Genomic DNA, 21,852 nt, shown 5'->3' on the forward strand with positions numbered 1-21,852 from the left:
CCTTCGAGTATTATCAAGTATGTTTGTAAGTTATAACTTTGTTTTTATGATGAGTTAATTTATTTTTATAAAAGTTCATGAATGTAATATTAGCTTTATGGATGATTAGATTCAAATGTATAAAACTCGGGTTGTTTTACTAATTAAGCTAGGGCTTTGGGCTTCTAGAAATGTATGACCTAATTTTTTCAGTAATCTGACTCAATTTTTCGATTACTGTTATGGTTTGAATCGGTAAATGCAAAGATTTTCAATGAAGTATCGTTGGCGTCTCTTCCAAAATGGCCGCAGTTATTTGTATTCCATACTTCACTACATATATTATATCTTTGTTTTTTTTTTTTTTCGAAAAGAGAACTTCATTAAAAACACACATCCGACCCAAAAGGGCAAAAGGCCAAACAACACAAGCACCCCCGACCCAAACGGGCAAAGTGCAACAAATTACAACATATACATAGGGTATCTACACCAATCACCCCAACTAATATAATTACAAGATGTTCTATTTTTAAACCAAGAAAACCCTCTCGATTTGATCTCCCTAACAATCTCCTGCGTACTTCGCCTGATATCTTTGAACACTAACTCGTTCCTCCCTTTCCATAGACACCAACATGAAATTATAATCAAACCTTGAATGATTTTTTTAGCCTTTTTTCCAACTTGCGAATGACTGTGCAATTCCAAAATGTCTTTGAAGTCGAAAAAATATATCGGGGGAATTTTACACCACCCACTTATCTCCGACCAAACCCGACTCGCCACCTCGCAAGCGGTAAAAAGGTGTTCCACCGTTTCCTCAAATTCGTTGCAAAAAGGGCACATAGCAGAACCAATGTTCACATTCCTTCTTCTTAAATTCACTCTCGTAGCAAGTCTATCCAAGTTTCCTCTCCAAGCCACAATGTTGCATTTGATAGGGACCCACTTACACCAATCAAAATTAGGAAGCTGGCTATTTCCCCTTTCGTCGACTAAAGCCTTTTTAACTACCTTAACCGAGAATCCGTCTTGGTTGTCTTCAATCCAAACCCATCCATCCTTAAGAGTTGCTAAGAGACACATTATCAAGGGTCTCACTACAATCTTACCATTCCTTTTTTAACTCCACCTCCGTCTCTGGCAGTCTAGACCGATTCCATGTGAATCCATCGTTTCTTCTGTTCCTCCCCATTCTATCCGCAACGCTGCAAGTTTTAAACAATTCCAACCCAAACAAGTGTGGCCACCTTTCCATAAAAGGCTTTTCTCCCTCCCATGTATCAATCCAGAATCTAATATCCTCTCCGTTCCCAATTTTACCCAATACTAAATGGTTTAAACCCTTGCCTTTAATTTTAAGATGAGAAGCCGATTTCACTATATTTTTCCAACACCCTCCCACATTACCCTTGAGAGGAAGAAAACTCCTCTGCTTTAAATTACCATGACATGCATCAACCACTTTCTTCCATAAGTTTTGATTTTCGACCCTGTACCTCCAACCCCATTTGACCAAAAGGGCCTCATTAACCTCTTTAAGGCGATTGATACCCAACCCCCCTTTAGATTTTGGCCACGTTACCTAATCCCAAGCCACCCAATTCATTTTATTATAATCATTAGAACCTCCCCATAAAAATTTTCTTATTTTCGCTTCCAACACCTTAACAACCCCAGCCGGAACTTTATATCTTTGTGCTTTCAACTTTCAAGTTAGAGATTCTTATGTTTTATGTTATTTCAACACCAAACTGATCTCACATTGTTTTCAAATTTTCAAACATGTTGTCTAAGCTTTTTATGTTGGGTTTCCGTGGTGATCGGTCAAAATTTTATTTATCAAAAACCCGGTTCAATAAATAATAGTTAATTAATTAAATGAGTTAATTAATAAAACGCAGCGGAAATATAAACAAATAATCAACAAAGCGAAAACCGACAGGATCCGGTTACATGCAAATACGAGCACAGTGAAATAAATATTTATAACTACTGATGAGAAAGATATACCTCGGTTAATGACTAACCGGTCGAGACACCGAGGTTCAACGAACAAGGGCTAGTTAACGAACCAACGAAACACGACGAACGAGGCGGCGCCAAGCGGCAGCTGGCGGTGGCTAGTGGCGGGGCGGCAACGGCAGCGGCGAGGCGGCGACGGCAGGGGGCCCGCGGCTGGCGGCGAGTGGCGAGGCGCAGACGGCCAGCGGTCATGCGGCGGCGGCCGATGGTGCTGACCGGTTGCGGTAATGGCCGGTTATATTTTGGGTGTGGTTAGAGCATTTTGCTGCAACTAAAAACTCTCTTTAGTTCATCCAACTCCCACACTCTCAAAAAATGCAAGACCAATTAAATAGATCATGAAGGCCCATGCATTTTCGCCAAGTGTCAAACATGCAAAATTGCATGTGCTTTGATTGGCCACAATATAGGTGCATGACAAGTGGCAAGATCCCTTGCATGTGATGCCATTGGCTGCGATGTAGGTGCGCGACAAGTGGCGATGCAAGAGTGTTCTTGTCCCACTCGGTCCATGTCCCCGTCTCTTAGTTCAATACCCGCTTATGATCATAAAAATAATTATGATCTGTCTCGTATATGGTTCGTAATTACCAGTTAAACGGGTTAAGTGGATCTTTAGTTCGTTGCCCAAAGTGTAACTCTTACGGGTCAAGACCCGGTCGGCAGCGTTGACTTATCGAACCGGACATAATATCCAACAGCTCCCACTTGGACGGTCTCTGATAAGATCTCAACGCAGACAGCCAGCGGTGTTCTAGCTACACATAGCTGCCCCCAACAGGTCATGACACTTTAAAGTCATTAACCAAGGTATCTTCTTTTAAGCAACGGTTTGCTACACGAAGACAGTAGACTTATGGCAATTCTCGTCATCTATCCTTTCTGTAAAAGACATCAATTGAACAATGAGACATGGATCAGATTCAATCTCACATGGCGTTCAATCATTACCGTTCTCGTTCACAGAATTAAAGTGGTCCAATCAAACACACAGTAAGTTTGGGTAAGGCCTTACACTTCACCAGTTTGAATCAACGAGGGCACCCAGATGTCTAACTGTTACATATAATGTAAGAGTACAGAATCCCATATTGACTACATACAACTCCCACTGAACTTCAGAACCACTCCCAACCAATGCCTTTATGAATGGCAGTTACGCGACAGCGTTGGACATTGATCAAAGAATAGTCTTTAGTAAACGAAAGTTCTAGTATGTATCTCAGGTTAGAGGATACTAAATGAGTATACCTAAATCAAATACATCTTATGACCATGATCCATAAAGATGATTTGATGCGAGTTACATCCAACGTCATTCACAATGAGGTTTGTGAGTTTGGAAGTCAACTCCTTGAGTCCAAAGCCAGAATAGTCTTAATTCAGAGTCGTTCCCACGAGTCTGACCGACTACGGATAATTTAGAATACAAGATTCATGGATTAAACGTATCAAAATCGAACACAGTTGTAAGATTCAAACTTTGCATTTAGCCAGTAAATCAAAGGTGAATTCAAAAGGTACGACTGTTTGAATGTTCGCACATCCAAATACTAAATTAAAACAAATGGTTATCCAATCTAAGACCGATAGCATTCCCATGCTTATCTTGAGACATCGGTCTAGTGAACGGGTCTGCTAAGTTTTGATCTGTGTCTATTTTGCTTGTTAAGATGTCTCATCATTCCAGTATTTCCCGTATATAATGGAACTTTCTTCGAATGTGCTTAACCCTGTGATCTGTGCTCCTTGGTTTCAGCAATGGTTCCTTTGTTATCACAGAACACCTAGACTGGTTTCTAAATACTTGAAACCACATCGAGGTCGTTGATGAACTACTTCATCCAAGCAGATTCTTTCGCAGCATCTGATGCAACTATTCATTCGGATTCGGTGGCTGAAACCGCCACTATAATCTGTTTGGAGCTTTTTCCAATAGATAGCTCCTCCATAGAGAGTGAATACGGATCTTAATTATGAGCGAGAATCATCTCGATCACTTTGGAAGTCAGCATCAGTGTAACACCTTACAGTGAGCTCCTATTCCACTCCTCCAAACACCAAGAACATATCTTTAGTTCTTCTCAAGTGCCTCAGAATGTTCTTTACTGTAGTCCAATGGGCAATGCCAGGACTATGCTGAAAAACGACTAGTCATGCTTAAAGCATACGAGACGTTAAGTCTAGTACATAGCATATATGATTGAAGTAATCACTGAAGCATATGGAACTACTTCCATTTGCTTAATTTCAATGTCCGTTGAAGGAGATTGCGATTTGTTCAACACGGTTCCTTTAGTCATAGGAACACCTCCTTTCTTGGAGTTTTCCATCTTGAAGTGTGTCGACATTTTTGTCTATGTACGTTATCTAACTTAGCCCTAGAAGCCGCTTAGATCTATCCCTGTAGATCCTCATTACTAGAATGTTAGTAGCTTCTCCAAGATCTTTCATTGCGAAACAAGATCCCAAAAGGTGTTTAACTTCGTTAAGCATAGGGATGTTATTTCTAATGATTAGTATATCATCCACATACAGGATGAGGAATGATATGGTGCTCCCACTAACCTTTCTGTAAACACAAGCCTCATCTTCATTCTTGACAAAACCAAACTCTTTGATCTTCTAGTCAAAATGAAGATTCCAGCTACGAGATGCTTGCTTGAGTCCATAAATGGACTTATTGGGTTTGCACACCTTAGTTGGATATTTATGATCGACGAAACCTTTAGGCCGAACCATATAGACATCTTCAGAGAGTTGTCTATTAAGAGAGGTGGTTTTGACATCCATTTGCCATGTTTCGTAATCACAGTACGCAATTATGGCAAGCAATATCCTGATTGATTTAATCATAACAACGGGCGAGAAGGTCTCATCATAGTCAATACTTTGAGTTTGAGTGAAACCCTTCGCAACTAGCCGTGCTTTATAGGTGTGTACATTTCCATGCATATCAGGTTTTTTTTTCTTGAAAAATCCATTTGCTCCCTACTGCCTGAGATTCGGGGGTAGCTCAACCAAGTACCATACTTAATTGTCATGCATAGATTGCATCTCGACGTTCATGGCTTCTTGCCATTTCTCAGATTCTAAATCTAAGATTGCAGATTTGTAGTTAGCAGGTTCGTCATTAGACTCAGCTACTAATAAGACTTCGGGACCTTTTAGATGCCATAGACATCTATCAGATTCTTGTGAATTCTACTATTTCTGCAAACGCTTGTGTTTTATGTCTGATTCATTGGCAACAACTAATCGTTGATCAGACAGTCCGACTATATTAGCGGTTGTTTGTTGTTCTTGAATTTCTTCAAGATCAACCACATTATTTTACAGTTTCTCAATTAAGAAGCTCTTCCTCGAGAAAGTGTCCCTTCCGTTTGATGGAAATCACATCTGCATGAGGATGGTAGAAATAATGTCTGCTTCATTTATAGTATCCGACGAAAACAACCTTTTCGCCTCAAGGATCGAGCTTGTCATCAGAATCACTTATGATGTATGCATCACATCCCCATACTCTAAGGTATTCCAAATCTGGTTTACCCTTATGCCATATCTCATATGGCGGTTTTGTTTTCCTTTTAGTCAGAGTCAAATTGACAATGCGGGTAGCGGTCATAAGAGCATGATCCAAAACGAGTGAGGCAAGTTAGTTCTACATATCATCGATCGAACCATATCAAGTAGAGTTCGATTTCACCTTTCACTCACGCCATTAAGTTGGGGTGTGCTAGGTGGAGAGGGTTGTGAAACTATTCCACACCTTTTTTAGATGACTGAGAAATTCAAAGCTGAGATATTCATTACCTCGATCTGATCGAAGTACTTTTATCTTTCTATCAAGCTGGCTTTAGTCATGGTTTCTAGACATGGTTCTGAAAGGGCCATATACATCATGTGAATGAGTTCTAGAAAACCATTGATCCGTTCATCAACATCGGTGAAGGGGTGCTTTATGAGTTTGCCAGCTAAGCAAGATTCGCAATCATCAAAGGAGTCCTGTCTAGTGGATTCAAGAATCCCCTTGGACGGGAGCCATTTTATGTGTGCCTTACTTATGTGGCCAAGTCTGCAATGCCATAAATATATTTCATTTATGCCAGCTTTGTTACGTTTAGAAAGATGATATATGTTATTACTTGTTTGAACATTAATCTCATAAATACCATTTCGAGGTTTAGCCTCAAAATAAAAGACATCATTCAAGTAGGCTATAATAGAAGAACCATTTAAAACGTACTTGAATTGAATCCTTGTTCAAACAGTGAAGAGACTGAAATAATGTTTCTGGTTAAACCAGATGCATATAAAGAGTTATTTAAAGTAACTACAAGGCCAGGGGAACATGAAAAACAGAATGTTCCAGTTGCAAGAACTGGAACTCTCTTTCCATTACCAACTATGAGTTCCAGGTAGCCTTGTTTCAGTTTCTTCTACTTTTCATGTTCTTGCAAGATATTAACGATGTGGTAACCACATCTGGTATCAAATACCCATGTGTTGCTAGAAACAGTGAAAAGTTCGATAACATAAATAAGAATATCGGAAGAAGTGCCAATGTTATTGGCCTTGTTCATATTCAGCTTGGCTAGATACTGTGGGCAGTTTCCCTTCCAGTGCCCATTTGGTTGCATTCAAAGCACTGCCGCTCCTAGGAGGGTGTGGTTTTGCAACATGCTTGTTGTTAGTGGCATTTCTGGCAGCAACAACAACTTTTCTCTTGCCTTTGCTCTTATGTTTCCTTTTCTTGTTATTGGGCTTTTTAACACCACCAGGCTTGACCATTAGAACTTGGTTGGTTTTGTGGAATAACCAAGTTTGTTCATTTGGTCAATGTATCCTTCTGTCTTTAGCACATTAGTACTGATACATGATCCTTCCAGCATTTTACAGCTTATGAGCTGTTTCATGGTGTCATATCGTTCCTGGCGGGTTTGTTTCTGGAACATGCCTTTCAGTTGCTGGATCATGTCGTAAGCATCCTTATCTTCCATGTTCTTCTGAAGTTCAAAAGACATGGTGGCTTTCATAAGGCAGGCTACCTCAACGGCATCCTCGTTATGTTACTCCAGTGCCTTGCGAGCAGTAGTAGAATTACTTTCATGCTCGGTAGGGACTGGGCCATCTAAGATATACAGCTTTTCCTCCATCTTGAGAACTATTCTCAGATTGCGGTGCCATTCGAGAAGGTTGGTGTTATTCAAATTTTTATTTCTTTTCAAGTATAGACTTGAAAATGAAGGAGTTGTTTTTATTAGACACCAAGTGTCGTGTTGTGGCTCCAACACTGATGGTTCGCATTATGCCCCAAGTGTTACTAGTAGTAGGATGGCATAGACTATTGATTTTAATTTTTACCAAATAGGGTTGTTATAGTCGGTTTTAATTTAGATATTAAATTTGCGACATAACCAAAAGGACCCTTTCACATCTCGGGACAATTAGTTTTAGATAACCTATAAAACTAAGTTTGTCGCGACTTGGAATAACCAATTTTAAGTTAATAGAAAACTATTAAGTTGATCGTTTTGGAAAATAAAATTAATTTAATTTGCAAAACTTAATTGGTTATTATTTTTTTCAAAAACAAACTTTGTTTTATAACAAAAACTTTAACAAGTTGTAAAAACATTTTAGAACTTGTTTTAATGTGATCGTTTTTACTATTTTAAAACTCCTTTTAAAATCATGTTGGTATTTAGGTCGGTTATGTTATGACAATATATAAGATAAAAGCAACCACAATAGCAAGATAAATATGTAAATCCAAATGGCCAAAATTGTTCGATCTTGCTAGAGCCTAATAGCAAGATCAAACAGGTCACGGGGTCACATCACACAAACAACCACAAGGATGGACTTGAGTGCATCTCGTTGTCTTGAGCAACTCCCATTAACTCCAAGACTCCTCTTGGCATTCGGTTTTGCTTCGGGTCTTCGTATCAACAATATTTAACAAGTAAATACAACAAAGACAAAAAGGGCCTATCTATTACAACTTTGAACCACAAGACGGGCCAAAACCATAAACTAAACTATTACAACTTTGAACCATCTCGGTGGCTAAAAATAATAATTACAAAACCGAATAAAATATACAACCACAAAAAAAAGGTCGGGCTGGATTTACATATTCCACAGCAATCACAAAATAAACCGGGCTATGTTTTTGGTCAATCAAAACAAATAAAATATTGGCCAAAATAAAAGTGCCCATAAAATATTTAGATCGGAAACTTTAAATAAATAAAGTTTGCGTTCTAATTCCAGTTAAAAGGACCGGTACCGACTCGTATGTTGTAACCAAGGCTCTGATACCACTGTTGGGTTTCCGTGGTGATCGGTCAAAATTTTATTTATCAAAAACCCGGTTCAATAAATAATAGTTAATTAATTAAATGAGTTAATTAATAAAACGCAGCGGAAATATAAACAAATGATCAACAAAGCGAAACCCGACAGGATCCGGTTACATGCAAATACGAGCACAGTGAAATAAATATTTATAACTACTGATGAGAAAGATATACCTCGGTTAATGACTAACCGGTCGAGACACCGAGGTTCAACGAACAAGGGCTAGTTAACGAACCAACGAAATGCGACGAACGAGGCGGCGCCAAGCGGCGGCAGCTGGCGGCTGGCAGTGGCTGGCGGCGGCTAGTGGCGGGGCGGCGACGACAGTGGTGGGGCGGCGACGGCAGGGGGCCCGCGGCTGGCGGCGAGTGGCGAGGCGCAGGCGGCCAGCGGTCATGCGGCGTCGGCCGATGGTGCTGACCGGTTGCGGTAATGGCCGGTTATATTTTGGGTGTGGTTAGAGCATTTTGTTGCAACTAAAAACTCTCTTTAGTTCATCCAACTCCCACACTCTCAAAAAATGCAAGACCCATTAAATAGATCATGAAGGCCCATGCATTTTCGCCAAGTGTCAAACATGCAAAATTGCATGTGCTTTGATTGGCCACAATATTGGTGCATGACAAGTGGCAAGAAGATCCCTTGCATGTGATGTCATTGGCTGCGATGTAGGTGCGCGACAAGTGGCGATGCAAGAGTGTTCTTGTCCCACTCTGTCCATGTCCTCGTCTCTCAGTTCAATACCCACTTATGATCATAAAAATAATTATGATCTGTCTCGTATATGGTTCGTAATTACCAGTTAAACGGGTTAAGTGGATCTTTAGTTCGTTGCCCAAGGTGTAACTCTTACGGGTCAAGACCCGGTCGGCAGCGTTGACTTATCGAACTGGACATAATATCCAACATTTCATTCATCAATCTGGTATTAAAGGTAGTTTATGTTCTACGATATTACTTGAGTAAAATGTACAAAGTGAAAGTTGAGAGCTATGCCTTACGTTTTCCAGTTTATGTTCTACAATATTATGTGTTAATATTAATAAAGGTGATAAAATAGTGGTTTTGTCACAATATATTTTGATTGCATGCAGTGGCGGATCTAGAAAATTCGCCAAGCGGTAACGTTTTATAAAAAAGCGGTAACGAAATCGAAAAAAATTCAAATTTTTCCAAAATTTACGCTAATTTTACACTACCGCCGGAGCGCCAAGCGGTAGCGGGCGCTCCCCCTTACTAAGCTATATGTCCGCCACTGATTGCATGTCAATACGATCTAGGGTAAATAAGAATGAAATTTAAGAAATAACGCCACAATTTTAGAGTTTGTTGTAGGCTTCCAAAAACGCTGAGCATAAAACTCAATCCCCAATCTATAATATAGTTTTATGTATGTACATTATTGATAAATTCATTTTTATAGCTACAAATTTTGTGAATTAATGATACTCTATTTCAGTTAAATGAAAATTGTACTTTAAGTTATAAGATTAATTAGAATTGCATTGAACGTATAAATCTCAATCCATAATCTTTCATGGCAACTTATTATGGAAGGTGCGAAATGAGAAAATATCTAATGGTCGAACACAAGGCCCGGAGGCGTTTTATGGAGGAATGTAAGACGAATACATTTGGCGAATATGCAGAATTTTGACAGGAATTCTTGATGTTGTTTTAATTTTCGTTGAACCCACAATGTTCTATAGATCTTGCTACCTCTAATAATCATATTTCGCCATCGAAATATTAATTAGTTTTGTGTACAATTCATTTTCACAATTCACTATAGGATCTCTTTAAAAGTACAGAAAACTCGTTCAAATGACACATTGAAAGGTGTTCAGAATCACATATGCAAACACGATCTTGAAAAATTTAAAAAGCAAATCAAGTTTTTTACATTTAATGTTAAAATTCTTAAGATTCATAAATTTCAAATGAATTAGTAATATTTTCTATATTTTTTATATCGTTATGATGTACATATTTATAACTTTCTCATAATAGAATTAGTTAACTAGTAATTAGACCATCTCCAACGGGACGCTTGTTAGGGAGGGTGCATCCTAAATCCATCCAAATACGTGAAATATGGTGAGAAGGGTATGGTAGGGCAGGCAGCTGCCGAATTGGAGTATGTGCCCTTGAGCCCTACCTGTTGCCCGTGTGATAAATGGGGAGAAGGACGTCAGGTAGGATGGGCAGCTCCGAGTTGGTAGTATGCACCCATGAACCCTACCCGTTGCCTGTTGGAGATGGTCTTTATGTTTTGGCCATACTCATTGGATCAAATCCAATAGTACGTTCTACAACCATAATTGCTTAAATAATCACGGCAGGTTCATGGAAAGTATGACACTTGCCATTACCATGATTGATTGCTTAAATAACTGAAAACAGAATAAAATTGAAAAGAAAGATAAATAAATGAATAAAAATCATTTGACATTGGACATTAGCAACTACAAAAGTACAAAGTTGCATGCAGCACCATCATCTTAAAAATCATCTTTGGCAGCATGACGGTTGCTTCCAAATCTCAAACAATACCAGCCATCCTTCACCCCAAACCAAGAAACTGTATTGATTCTCAATCCCAGTTTTAGGCATTGGCGGTAAGAGGTTTTCCGTCCATCATGGCGGCAAAAAGAGACCAAAAACAGAGGATGGGCCACTAAAGCTCCAAGTCAAAGTCAGATACAATCTCTGCTTTCTCCATCTCAATGGATCTAAGTTCAAAAAACAACCAAAAGGTCTTGGCTCGAAAGGGTGGTTCATTCACAGATGGGTATTTAACAAAGCCGAGCATGGTAAAGGAATGTTAATAAAGAACCATTCTATGGACCAATTTTGTAAGTTGTCAAGGAAGGAAAGGAGATTTTGTAACTTGTCCAAGGTACGGTTGGAAATTTGTAGCAAGGATATTTGCAAGTTTGTCAAGGAACGAGAGAGGCGTTGTGCTTGGGGTATCTTGCTGATGCTGCCATTCTTTGCATAACTCTTGGGTCCTCTGGTCGAAACCGTTTCGTTGGCATTCCTTGAAATGATCTGATCCAAATAAACAAATAAATCTGTTAATATGAGTCTTCAAGATGCCAACCTTTTCAAATAATTTGGGTTTACATTTCTATAAGAACGGACCTAGAAGAAAGTTGACGTTTTTTAGGGAATTGGCCAATCTTTGCTTTCAGATTTTGAAAAGCAGCTTCCGCAGCCTGAAGAGTAAAGTAAAAACATTAAATTTGCATATCCCAAAAATGAAAAAAATACTAATAATAAAGGGTAAACGTCCGGTTTTATTAAACAGCTTGTTCCAAGTTCTATAGCGGACCGAACCATCTGGATCTCAAACCGGCAGACTTGCTTCGGTTTGGTTAGTACAGTCGGTTTAACAGTTTATAAACACCCCTAGGATTAATTGAATAAGACCTCCTAAATCATGATAATATAGAACAGATATGTACCTGCATCTTAGCTTCATCCAATGTCATCCCAACTCCCTTACCCCACACATCCCCATCTATTTCAACCTAAAAACATGACAAAGAGACATAAGCATTGCAAATGAGAAAGGGAAAAAAAACATAAGTGACCACATAAACAATATATCAAATAATTACCTGTGTATATAGTTCATTGTTCACACCCATACCAGTTAAAACTTGAGGCTGAGGTTGAAAAGTCATGTGCAAACCCTCAATCGTGCACTGAAAATGTAAAATATGATCAATCAATAACCGAATACCCTTTACAATTGTGGACAATAGAATTATAGAACACTGTGACTGATATTTTTCAAGCTATAATGAGATCTTACTAGTTCATTAAGTGCATCAATTGAGCTTTTCTTGGGAATCTCTAGCTTTGCTGGTACTGATGCACTTGGAAGTGAAGTAGATTCCTCCCTTAGCAAAGACGGATGTCTAAAAGGACTCCCATCATTTATAAGCCCCCCCTCATCTCCAGGTTTTAGACACGCTAAATACTTATCTGCACCAACATCGCCTACAATGGTTAGAATAGTTGTTGCCACTTGTAAATTAATGGTTGTACAAATATGGACATAAAAATATAGAATATATTCATAAACAAATAGACAGTCTTGCTTTCAATCAAGGTGTTTAGCAACACAAACAAGATATGACCAAAAGGTCCAAAACCTATACATACACAAACTTAAAATAGATTTTGTTTCAATACAGACATGTGAGAAACCAAGAAAATCTAGAACACCAGTAAATATATTTTGTGAAGAAATGTGAGAAGCAAAGACAATCGAAAACACCAGGGTAAATATTTTTTACCTGCCAAATTCATAAGAGATGACTCGGCAGCATGGTGTTGAGCTTCCCTACGCGTGCTCCCAGTTCCATCACCGATTTTCTCTCCAGCGAACCATACCTGTAAAAGACGGCCGATTGTTTGGCCCAAAATTAATGACTTGGAAATTGTCTTCATAAGTAACGTATTGAGCTGTAAAAAAAATCAAATACCTCAACAGAGAACTGCAGTTTGATGCCAGGGACCAGAGCCAACCTGAACTCAGCCTACATTATATATACAGTAAGTTGACAGAACAAGAAAGCGTCACTTCATTCTCAAGAAGATACCTAGAGGTGGAAAAAGTACGTGGGTCCAGCACAGGTCAAAATGGGTCGTTTTTGGTGTTGAGTCAAAATTCAAAACTTACTTGGTCGGATTGTGTTGACTTGTAAACACCTTTCATTGTCTTTTATTCTTTTATAAATGAGTAAAATGTCATTTTCGTCCCTGAGGTTTGGCCAATTTTGCGACTTTCGTCCAAAGGTTTGTTTTTCCTCATCTGGATCCAAAAGGTTTGAAATCTTGCCTCTTTCATCCAGCTCGTTAACTCCATCCATTTTTCTCTGTCAAGTCAGGGGTATTTTCGTCCTTTTTGTTAACTTAAAGGGCAATTCGGTCTTTTGAATACTAGTACATTATGCTAAATGCTTGTACATAAAGTGAAAAAGACTGAATTGCCCTTTAAGTTAACAAAAAAAGACTGGAATACCCCTGACTTAACGGAGAAAAATGGATGGAGTTAACGAGCCGGATGAAAATGGCAAGATTTCAAACTTTTTGGATCCGGATGTGGAAAAACAAACCTTTGGATGAAAGTCGCAAAACCGGCCAAACCTTAGGAACGAAAATGGCATTTTACTCTTTAAAACTAGTTGATGTGTTAAGTCTGGTTACAAAAACAATATCAATATTGTGATAACACAAATCTTAGAATAAGGAAATTTTTTTATTTAGCCCACGGGTCCTATATGAGATGGAACATAACCCAAATCGGCCCGTTCATACATAAATAGGTCAAATTTCCACTTCTAGGAATTCCATTTGAATATAATAATAATAATAATAATAATAATAATAATATAAATAATAATAATAATAATAATAATCTGCAAGCACACATTTAGTAGATGAGGGATTCATTATTCTAATTTCTAATACCTTGGTTCCACACTTAAAAGCAATATAATGTAGATATTCAGCAGGAGATTCAGCAAACGTATCATTGCCGCCGGTTTCATTATCCATATTCCCATTGCTTGATGATGAATGCCGCAAGGAGCTTTCCTCCCCTACAAAATACACTCCCATTATTGAAAAATACAAAAAAATAAATAAATAATCAAACTTATTTCTGATTCCTGATGCATCTATATTATTAAATATGCAAAGTTCATAGAGCCAGCAAAATATCAATTACAAGACCAAAAAACTTTCCCAACTTAGGGTGTTTGTAAACTATTTGAATGTAGTTAATATCCTGGACCAAGATAGTAATTATTTATGTGTTTCGCTGTCAATACTCCTTCGTTAACCATTTAACACCCCTTCAACAAAATAAGATTTAAAAACTGTTAAATTAACAACGTTAAAATTGGTAATCAGAATACAGTAAATTCATTTCATGTTTAGATGGTGACAAAAATGAAACTTCATTTTTCATTTAAGGGAGTTTATTTGGAACTTTTCAAAAATATCAGTAAGTTTTAAAGAACCCTGTGAATCTGTGACTAAAATTCATATAAACTCTATAGAAGATATGATATTTGATATTTGCTTATAAGAGAGCAATTTTCATTGGGCTTACCTTGGAACAAGGGGTGAACAGGAGGTGAATGGCTTAACCTCAACCTATCGTCTCTTTGAAGGACCTGCGAATATATATGTATATATTAACTTAACATATACATTTATATCATAACAAACCAGCATAATACATACAAGCAGCAGTAGAGACATAAATTACCTCCTTAGGTGGCCTCATATTTTCAACAACTCTATCAGGCAGTATAGAAGCTTCCACCTTTTGACCAAAGGGTGGTGCACGAAAAGAGTGTTTTTTGTCAATATGCATAGGTTGTTCAGAATGCAAAGAAAATTCTTTAGGAGATGGTGCTATTCGATTAAACTGTCTTGGACCCATGTCTTCACCCAATGGAATCCACCCGCCATGTGGCTCGACCCGAGGAGCTAAAACTTGCATTGGAGGTGGTCTTACAGGAAACTGTGGTGGTTCACTGGTGGCTGGTTCTCTCATATCCATACCATGTTGTAAAATGAGGAGCCTGCGTCTTGTATCGGGGTCGAGTTCAGATTCTGGCACCTCACCTTCTTCCCTTGCAGGAGAACTATGCAAACTTGTTTCTTGATGGCTCACTTGAGTTAATGGTTCAAGTACAGATAGCAGCTGCTTGTTAGCGCATTGGACGATTGGCCCTGGTGGCACAATAGGCGTTGATGCAGGTGGTGCAGGTGTAGAATTGTACTGGAAAGCTGTTTTAAGTACAGTTTCAAGCTTAGGCATCACTGGAGCAATGGTTGATGAAGCTATAGCCTCCTGGATGGTCATAAAATTAAGCGTCAATCAACTCTTAACTTGCGAAAATAAATGGCCAAATGAGCAACTAGAATAATAGCATCATAATAAAAGCAGTTACCTTTAACCTTCTTTCTACTTCAGCATCGGCCATCCCATCAAAACCAAGTGGTTCTTTGTTCCCATTTAAAGCAGAAGCATCATCCTGGGCAGTGAGCAGATTATACAGCAACAATCACAACACTGGAAGCTATGCAGTTAATATCGGTGATATATCACCGATATAACGGTTATCGGTCCCCATGTAAAATACCGGTACCGATATATTATCAGCGGTATTGACCGATATATCACTGATTTCTTGATATCAGTACCTTTCTTCTTAGTTCTACCATTCGTCTTTCTTCTTACTGCTGCTATTAGTGTGTTAACTCTTAATTGTTAATTGTTAGTGTTTTAAGTCTTAATCAGTTCCTACTTGCTAAAATTGTTAGTGTTTTGCAAATTGAAAAAGGTTAATTTGTTAATGGTAGGAGAGTATACTTAACTGTTAGTGTTAAATTGCTATAATCAATTCCACATTATATTAAAAATACCGATATCCCACCGCGATAACCTATATCTCATATCGGTCCTTGACCGATATCCGAGTTTTTACCACATTAACTGCTTAGACTGGAAGCCATAATTTATAAAAGGAAAAAAGAATAAATCTTGACTCTTTATGATCACTAACCTCAGAAACCAAATAGTTGCTGACGTCTGGAGGCAAAATATCTTTTATTTCATCTTCATATGCGACTTCATTGATTCGTTGCAGAAGGCTATCATCAAAGTCCCTGTACAAAGATAGAGCTTGTTATGCCAAAAGAAGTTAAGAACCAACAGGTATTGACCAAACTGTGAAATTAATGCATATGTTCTTACTTGAAAAAACCACCTCTGACACTGCAAGCAACATTTCTAGCAACACAAAGGATAGGAACAGCACTGTTTGCCTAAAAGGAAAAAAGATACATGCATTAATATGATAGCATAAGGATAATATAAACACAATTCTCGCTTTAAATTAAGAAATTAATGTTAATTAGTACTTCAGCTTGAGGAGCATAATATGGAGCAAAAGCAGGAACGACGTGAACACGAGGTTGATCTCTCTCATCCCACACTTTCAAACGATCATCTATAACTAATGCCATTTTGGGATGGCAGTTCCCATCTTGAAAAACATTAAAGAGTGATTTCTTCAACCCTGGTAGATTTGAAACAAGTATATGAGTAAAATGCCCCTATAACAATTGCATAATATAAGTAAAGAAACACAAACTAACCGGATTTCACACACACGATACGGTTCGACAACTCTTTTATGGTTATTAAATTTGAATCTGGATCGAGAAGCCTCCACATTTCCAAAGCATAATCTCTTTCAGCCATTGTACAAACATAAACCTCAAAACGCTTTCGTCCTCTTGCAATCAAGTAGCTTCTAAGATCTTCCCATGCAGGTCTCAATCGCACAAGAACACTTGTATCACGAATCTTGATAAATGCAAGGGCTATAGTGAGATATTAAATAAATATAAATATAAATGAATAAGATCAAGTGTCCATACAATAAATGTATACCAGTGGGTTGATACGGGTGAGGATGATGTTCTTCTCTCGCAATCTTATAAGTGGGCGAACAACAGTTTGATGATTGTCTGATAAAGCAGGGACAACCTCAGACTCTGCTTTGATTAACTTGCCATTTTCAACAACTTGATCACTTTCGGCATATTGTTTTAAGATATTTCTATCGTCTTGATATCGTTTAATCTCGGAAAGCATACCAGCAATACGTGCCGGGTCAGCTTCACAGCTTAGTCTCCTTTGTAAGGATTCAATTCGATCCTCAAATGACCTCAAAGTATTGGCTACTATGAGAGTCTCGTCAAGGTCAAATACGATGCCCAAACATCTTAGGTTCAGCATAACTAAGCATGACTCATAAAGCCCTGGCGCAATGATAAATCCCCAAAAACATGGAAATAAGTCGTTTCTTCTAGAACGCATTGCCACCAAGTGCAGTTCATCTCCACCAAGTGAGACAACAGCAGTCTGCACATAGTGAACAACACATTAAGATGGTAATCAGATCACGTATTAATAGGCTAACTTAATGTTACAGATACTATTTAATGACACACTCAAATAAGTTTCAAGATATGCATAAACACGACCAGAAGTAAAATATACACATTTATGTAGTAATAACTAAGAGGATCACATGCGACACGCAAAAAAGAACATATAGGCAAAGGTCAGTATGCAAATGCTAAGTAATAATGACGGTTTATATCAGGAAGTCGATAAAACCCTCCTTGTACTTTGAATATATATTTATATTGTCGGGTGTTATTAAGATATGGACTAAACCAGTTTTCGAAGCCAGATTAAAGAAAAGAAAGGGAGACCTATACTCACGATTAGATACAATTTATTTTGTTTTGGAATGCATTTGTTTAATTGCTTCAACGTCTCAACGCTTAAAATCAAAACAGGACCAGCTAATGTTTCCAGTTAAACAATTACGAGTTTTCTTTGAACTGATAGCATAATCTGGTTTATTCTTCTGAGCAAAATCAAAACAAGAGCTTTAACATAAATATCATTTACTGGTTTATTCTTCAGGGCAAGACTATTCGATGAAGAATCATCCAGATGACAAGTTTCAGTCATGAGTTCTCGAAAGAGAATAATATCCACGATTCCTCAGTTCCAAATTTCAGGCAAAACTGCAAATTGTATGTCGAACCAGTCCGCTCAAAACTTAAAGAAAATGTTTTTTTCATTCGTATTACTTGGAAGCAAAATTCCCAAACGGCACATGTATATTATTAACAATGTTTTCATTTGTATATTTTAATGGTGAACTCCAAAAACTGCAGATATATTCCCAGATCAGTCTTCATATGAATGTTTTAAAATTATTCCATGGGTCCAAATTGATAATTTTTCAAAAAAAAAAATGGTTTTTCTTTTGTATTTCTTGGAAGTAAAACGGCAAATTATGAGTCATCTGTCCCTCAAACTTAAATGATTTTTCATTTGTATTTGTTGGAAGTAAAACTGCAGATTATGAGTCAACTCTGTCCCTCAAACTCAAAAAGGATTTTTCATTTGCATTTCTTGTTAGTAAAACTGCAAATTATGAGTCAAATCTGTCCCTCAAAACCTAAAAATGGTTTCTCATATGTTACTTCTTGGAAATAAATTCCCAGATCTGAACATGTAACTGGTTTTCATTTATATATATAAAAAAAGTGAATTCCAAGAACCGCAAGATTATAAAATACCTTTTTATTAATAATTAATAATTTTCCTGCTTAACATAAAAAACAGTCCAAAATTCACAAATTCACAGAAAATCAGTCATCTTATCTTTTACCATACGAGTTCTTCATCAAGTCAATCCAAAATTAAAGGTCCCAATTTTAGGTTTTCTTTTTAGGGTTTCGTCTTTGTCCACCAAAGTCCTCAACATAAAAAAGTAAATTTAGTGTTCCAAATTAACTTCAAATTTCGATTTCAATTTCACTTTCAGTTTCGATGAATTGATAAATTATCATCTTCTTTTTATATTAATTAATGATTAATTAATCTGTGTTTTCTGAGTAAATTAGGGTTTCAACTTTCAAATACCTTGTTTTCTCCGAGACACGTAGCGTGCAAAAGACTCAATTGCGAGTTCACGTTGACATTGTTGGACTCCAGTTTCAAGCAAACCCTAGACGGTGGTGTACTGATTGTGTACAGAACAGCAAGTGGCGAACATCTCTCACTCGGTGTTGAATAATACGAAATCCTGATTTTATCCTTCAAATTCGCATTCTTATTCATCAAATCATAATCAAAACACGCCTCCACATCACCGATAAACTTTTCCCCATCGTAAACCGCCACCACCGATTTATACATTTTTCCTTCAAAAAATCAATTTATTACAAATCAATAACAAAAAAAAAATAAAAAATTATCAGAAATCGTTGATATACGTATAGATCGGTAATCAATCTCTCTCGTTTCACCTTCGTCTTCTTCGATTTATGATTGTTTGTTGTACAGATTCATATACGTATAGATCGGTAATCAATCATGAAGTTTTTGCGTTGGATTGATTGAATTCGTCTTATGCGGTCTCAAATTATGCACAAAAAAATCACAAATTAAAACAGATGTTGATCTGTTGTTTGAAATTGAACAAATTAGGGCGAGATTCGTTAGATCTGTGACGGAGATGATGCTGATGAACGATTAAGGAGTTATAGATTTGGATTTTTAGATCTAATTAGGGGGGAATTTAGGTGGAGATGATGATTGAGGAATAAGAAACCCTAGATTAGATAAGAGATGATTTTTGATGTGTGTTTGGCTGTTTGGGTGTGGGTCATATATAAAGATGTCATGGGGGTAGAGAGGCGTAAGTTTAGGCCTAGGGTTAGATTCATGGCATGTTGTGTTCACACAAATGCACAATTTAGGCCTCGGGTTAGATTCAAGGCATGTGAACATAGGGTTAGATTCAAGGCATGTTGTGTTCACACAAATTCATCGAAAGGCCCTTCTACTATTCTCAAACTCTTTTATTTTCTCTGTATACTTATACATACGAAGAGGTTGGTTTTGATACAAATCATATTTATCCTATAAACTGTGAGAATAAATCCTAGCACTTAAAAAAAGTTAAATTAGCACATATTAAATCAATACATACATAAAAGTAGCACTTTTGAATTATATTAGCACATAAAAATTAATCAAGATAATTGATTCTAGCACATATGTAAATGATATAACACTTTTCTTTATAAAAAGTTACATCAGCACATTGAAAACAAAAGAAATATCCAAATAAAGAATTAATTGCTTGTTAGCATAATTATAAGGAATTCAATATAATTGATATTATTTAGAGTATTATTTCACCATTTCTCTATAATTGTTTGGATGTCACATGGCACTTTTTAAATGGTTCTTACAGTTTGTATGCGAAATGTGGTTTGTATTTGATCTTACTCCTACATATGAATGTATATTTCGAGAGATAGAGAGAATAGATGTGTGAATATTAGACTATGGGGTATGGTGCGTGGGTTGGGTACAAACGCCCAAGTCACCACCCCGAGTGAGCTTGGTTTCGGCGTGGCCCCTTGGGCGGAGGTTTCGGCCCGGGCGTTGGGCGGGCCTATCGGTCTTCCGTGGCCGGCTCTCATTGGCTGGGTTGGCTAGGCTATAGGTGGCTAGGATTTAAATTTTAAAAAACAACCGTTTGGGCCAAGCCAAACCCATACCCCAACTACTATAAAACCCCCCACCGTCTGTCCACATCGCTACCCCAACCCTTCACTCCACCTACCCAAACCCGCTACCCACACTTGAAAAATGGCCACATGGACGCACGAGGAAGAGATAGCACTTGTAACGAGCGTCGTAGACGCGATGAAGGGCCGCCAACCCGGTGAGACCCGTTACTGGCTGGAAGCTTTCGCTAGCTACCGGCACAACGTGGGGAACGACTGGCACAATCTAAACGTGTGCCAACACAAGTGGCGCGAACTACGACCGAAGCTCGACCGTTTTAAAGCCTACTACGACAGCGTCCCGGGCGGTGATATAAGTCACGAAGACCGGGTGACGGTGGCCAACATCGAGTTGTGGGGCAAGGAGCGGAAGCCGTTTGACAAGCTCGCCCTGTTCGAAATCTACCTAACGCTTAATTAGGGTTTTTTTTATATGTCTAATTATGTTTTTTTTTTTAATTTGTAATCCTTTTTTTTTTGTAGGATTTTGTAATTTTTAGGAACTTTTAATAATAATTTTAGGCCTTTTTTAATTTTGTGTGTATTTTTATAATAATTTTAGGCTTTTTTCAATTTTTTTATAATAATTGACACGTGGCCAACCCACGCGGGCTAGCCACGTCCCGCCATACCGACCCAACATGCAACTGACCAGCGGTGCCCCTCGAAGTCCACGTGTCAACCCATGCTCAAAACCCACGCCCCACCATACCCCACGGTCTTAACTTCCGGAAATAGTTATGTAAACGTCACATCATATTACGCTATACTTTATTTTTTATGGGATATTGTATTTAAATAACTCTCTGTTAGGATCTGAGGCTGTCATGATTCGTGTTTGTTTGCATAAAACGAATAAGTGCAGCGGAAATGAGTAGCAAACTTTGTAAACACAAACAAAGGAAAGTATAGATTGATAAATAATTGCTTTTCATTGATTCAAATGATTTACATAAAACCAAAAGATTACAGTAAAAGCTTACAATCTAAACTCCCCCTCAGCCTGATACACCAGAGTTGGTTGCACAAGATGAAAGGATGAATTGAGGAGAAGAACTCACTCAAAACGATCAAGTGTAACAGTACAGAGTACTGTCATACTTATAGGCAAACCAAACTGCTGATATACTTCAGCTGACGTCACCATGATAGTGACATCTAACGACCGAACAAACTACAAATACTGTCCTATACAAACTACTGTTATGTAACATCTGATATTCACTAACATACAAAACAAAATGAAAACTACTGCTTCACGTTCCACTGTTGTAGCCT

General features: G+C 37.8%; 1 protein-coding gene across 2 annotated transcripts; it reads right to left on the minus strand.

Annotated features, from left to right (window-relative positions):
• Positions 1 to 10,797: 10,797 nt before the first annotated feature.
• Positions 10,798 to 19,713, minus strand: LOC110911856 (RNA polymerase II C-terminal domain phosphatase-like 1). Of its 2 annotated transcripts, none has more exons than XM_022156505.2 (18): positions 19,270 to 19,713; positions 18,917 to 19,197; positions 16,859 to 17,332; positions 16,561 to 16,771; positions 16,324 to 16,481; positions 16,157 to 16,227; positions 15,966 to 16,068; positions 15,351 to 15,434; positions 14,660 to 15,250; positions 14,501 to 14,564; positions 13,855 to 13,985; positions 12,867 to 12,920; positions 12,678 to 12,774; positions 12,191 to 12,363; positions 11,994 to 12,080; positions 11,838 to 11,903; positions 11,515 to 11,588; positions 10,798 to 11,421 (listed from the first exon to the last, which is right to left on the minus strand). In XM_022156505.2, the coding sequence occupies exons 2-18, from the start codon at positions 19,190 to 19,192 to the stop codon at positions 11,310 to 11,312; spliced, it is 2,826 nt and encodes a 941-aa protein (XP_022012197.1). In that variant the 5' UTR covers positions 19,193 to 19,197; positions 19,270 to 19,713; the 3' UTR covers positions 10,798 to 11,309. The 2 variants fall into 2 exon arrangements, with proteins under 2 accessions (XP_022012197.1, XP_022012196.1); XM_022156504.2 differs by having other exon boundaries at positions 19,303 to 19,712.
• Positions 19,714 to 21,852: the final 2,139 nt, after the last annotated feature.

Source organism: Helianthus annuus, chromosome 15, assembly GCF_002127325.2.
Source record: "Helianthus annuus cultivar XRQ/B chromosome 15, HanXRQr2.0-SUNRISE, whole genome shotgun sequence".
Taxonomy (NCBI): Eukaryota; Viridiplantae; Streptophyta; class Magnoliopsida; order Asterales; family Asteraceae; genus Helianthus; species Helianthus annuus.

Excerpts from the sequence above, each read along its gene's own strand:
- LOC110911856 (XM_022156505.2), bottom strand. The coding sequence starts at position 19,192 with ATGTATAAATCGGTGGTGGCGGTTTACGATGGGGAAAAGTTTATCGGT. Across the intron at positions 13,986-14,500 it reads TGTTCACCCCTTGTTCCAAG|GGGAGGAAAGCTCCTTGCGG; the intron begins GTAAGCCCAATG and ends TGTATTTTGTAG. Across the intron at positions 11,904-11,993 it reads ACAATGAACTATATACACAG|GTTGAAATAGATGGGGATGT; the intron begins GTAATTATTTGA and ends TCATGTTTTTAG.